Source organism: Geospiza fortis, unplaced genomic scaffold (assembly GCF_000277835.1).
Source record: "Geospiza fortis unplaced genomic scaffold, GeoFor_1.0 scaffold450, whole genome shotgun sequence".
NCBI lineage: Eukaryota > Metazoa > Chordata > Aves > Passeriformes > Thraupidae > Geospiza > Geospiza fortis.
In genome coordinates, this window is record NW_005054416.1 from 2138691 (window position 1) to 2141842 (window position 3152).

Here is a 3152-nt window from a genome sequence, read left to right on the forward strand (position 1 = left end):
AGCGTGCCGGCCACCGAGCCCCCGCCGCCCCGAGACCGCTGCTGGCACGACGGCCGCCAGTTCTGCTACTCCTGGGAGGAGGACGCCGAGCTCCGGCCGTCCCTGGAGCCGCCGGCAGCCCCCGGAACCGAGTGCTACGGCGTCCGCTGGACCCCGCTGCGCCCCGACGTAACCCTGAAGGTAACGGGGACCCCTCCGTCCGGCTCCGAGCCCTTTGGGATCCGACAAGGGCGGCTCTGGCCTCACCATCATCCCCCAGCTCAGTTATGGGGTCGCACTGTGGCCGTGGTTCCCTGTCTTCCACATCCGTAAGGTGCCGGGTGGGGAAAACCTTTAGGAAGCGTGGTGCTCTGAAGCTGAGCCCCAAAATCCTGTGGTGGTGCCACGCTGGTGACCCCGGGTGGGAGAGCTGTGTTTATATGGAGACAGAGTAAATACCCACTGGAGATGACAATGCTGGCGAGGGCCTCGGGAAGGTCTCTTCCAGCACAGACACAATGGGCAGCTCCCGCGGGATGGGAATAATCCGTGTCCGCTGCTGCGAACATTTTTGGTACCATTCCCTGCTTTCTCCCTCAGTTAAATAAAAGCAGACTCTGGGAAGGAGCCTCAGGAGGGGAAGGAGACACGCTGTCAGAGCAGGGTGTCCAGTTGTGGGGAGCCCTCAGAACAGGGAGGGAAGTGGGATGGGATTCTCTGGGATGGAGGATTGTTCCCCTTCAGCCACAAATCACCTGTTGGCACCGTTCTGGGTGGGTGGAAGGTGTTGCCTGAGCACAAAGCCTTGGTCTCCTCCACTGACATTGCTGTGAGGCATTTGAGAGGATGCATGAGACAGAATAGGCTTTCCCCCACTTGTTAAAAAAAACCCAAACCATTGGAAAATATGATCCAGCGAAATCTGAGTTCAGAACAGACTGTTTTCCCTCTTTCCCAGCTGGTGTAACGAGTTCAGCTGACACCTGGTACAGCTATTCTGAGCCTCCAGGGTTTCCACTTTAATAATTTACATCTCCTCTCCCCACCCCTTGGAGAGACTTAACCTCTCTGCGCCCCCGAGCTCAGGACTCCAGGAGGCTCAGAAGCCCTGGGGCTGGGAATAAAGGTGGGGTGGGTTGAGTGGGGGGTCTCTGGGTCCCCTCTGCCACCCCAAGCCCCCTTCAGGGCCCCAGATCTCTGGGCTTGTGGGGAAGCCCATCCTGCCTGGGAAGTCACGAGGACGCTAAGTCCTGCTGATCCCTTGATTTGGCAGAAAGGGGAAAGTTTGAGGAGCTTTGAAGTGAAAACTGATGATTTCTGGCAGGAGGCGGGTCAAGGATGGGGATGTCCCCCATCCCAGGGCCCTGTCAGGCCAATGAGAAATGCTCAAATCTCCAAACTGAGTCTCTTGAGGGAAATTCTTGTCATCAGCCCTTGGGAAAGAGGGAAGCTGTGCCTAGGGAGGGAGGATGTGTCACCTTCAGGGCACTGGTGCCATCAAGGTGAGGGCTCAAGATGGGGCTAAAAGCTTTCTGTGAGAGCTCAGCTGAGGACAGCTGCACTTGCTGATTCACTCCAGAAACTTTGAGAAGGCAGCTGGAGAGCGTAATGTGGTTTTTAAGTAAAGCAGAGGGGAAAAAAATAGAAAAATGGAGAAAAAAACCCCACTGAATGAAAAATACCAACCAAACCAAAAAAACCTGACCAAATCAAAAAAACCTGACCAAACCAAAAAACCCGAAACAAACCAACAAACCAAAATATATCGATTTTTCAATTGAGTTTCTGAAAGTGCCCTCAGTGCATTTTAAACCTGTTTCCTTGAATTTCCCCCTCCTCCACAGCCACTCATCCCTGCAGAGTCTTTGCTCACACCTTTGCAGCATTTTTTCCCCAGCGACTCAGAGGTGTTTGATAACTGTGGTGGAGTGCAGAAGTGTGATTGTCGTGGCAGTTTGGTTTTATTTGTGCTCCTCCAGCAAAAACTGGCAGGCTTTGGGAAGCACGTCTTGCTTTTCCTTTGTTTTTTTTTTTAATGAAACCATAATTTTACGCTGTAAAAGGGACACCTGCCACTAGCACAGTTTGCTCCAAGTCTGCCTTTCCTGCTCCCCCTGAGTATTCCTCGCTCTTTGATGATGCTTTCCTGGCTGCAGGATTGTTTTTCCATGGCCAATGTCTCCTGGTACGGAGGGCCGAGCATCCGTGCCCAGCACTGGCCCCTCAATGGCGCCGAGAGCCCCGCGCAGCCCTTGGTGAGCGGCGACCTCAGCGCAAACCCCGACGGCTTCGGGCCCCTCCTGGAGAGGTACTTCCTGGGATCCACAGGTAACCACCTCCTTCCCTGGCCAGGGTCCAACAGCTTCATCCCTGTGCTTCTCTCCTCCTCTCCTCACCTCTAAAGTAGTTGGTTCAAGGCAGCATAGATGTCTCCGGGAATAAAATATCCTGCAAATGTAGCAGCAACAGGGCACATGGGATGGATCCCATACTGCCTCATCCCTGTGGTAAAGCTGATACTGAAGCTGAGTGCCTGAGGATGGGGTGGCCCAAGTCACTCCTGGGACATCCTGTGCTCTTGGTGTGGCTGGTTTCTTTTTAAGCCCAGATCTGTGCCCATTGCTGCATCTCCAGCTCCACTGGAGTGGCTTTGTGGCTGCCTGATGTCACTGTGGGAGGCTGGATTCAGGCAGGAGTTCAGCTGCTGGTGTCATTTTTTGGGGTATATTTGGATTATTCTGCAGAACACCAAACTTCAGGTATTACCCCACATTAATCCAATTGACCTGCAGCTGCCCTGCACTGAATGCTGAGCAAAAAGGCCAGAAAAAGGAGAAATCCAGCCCTAGAAGGGCATTTTAGACTCTACAAGGGAATAGCAGGAGCAGGGTGGGGATGGTTGGCATAGCTGGATCTGCGGTGGGATCAGCCCAGGAGGCCCTGGCACCAGTCAGGCTCTGCTCATCCCTGCGGCTCCCAGGACCGGGAGCAGCCATGTGCTTGCCGAGACACCGTTTTCCCACTTTTCCCCCAAAGGAGTGACGGTGACAGTGGCTCCTGACGTGTCCCTGCTCCTGTCTCTGGAGAGCCACCAGCAGTTCTGCCTGGAGACGCCGGCGGGGCGAGAGGAGCCCCTGCACTACCAGCTCTGTGTCAGCGCCGACGTGGCGGCC

The 3152-nt window shown here is 54.8% G+C and overlaps 1 protein-coding gene across 1 annotated transcript in view; it reads left to right on the plus strand.

The window, feature by feature from the left end:
* LOC102035878 (SITS-binding protein-like) overlaps positions 1-3152 on the plus strand; it is a 13929-nt gene that overhangs the window by 5646 nt on the left and 5131 nt on the right. Inside the window, exons 2-4 of the mRNA XM_014309260.1 lie at positions 3-180; positions 2136-2307; positions 3016-3149. Coding sequence (XP_014164735.1) covers positions 3-180; positions 2136-2307; positions 3016-3149 — 484 coding nt within the window. The remainder of the gene's footprint in view (positions 1-2; positions 181-2135; positions 2308-3015; positions 3150-3152) is intronic.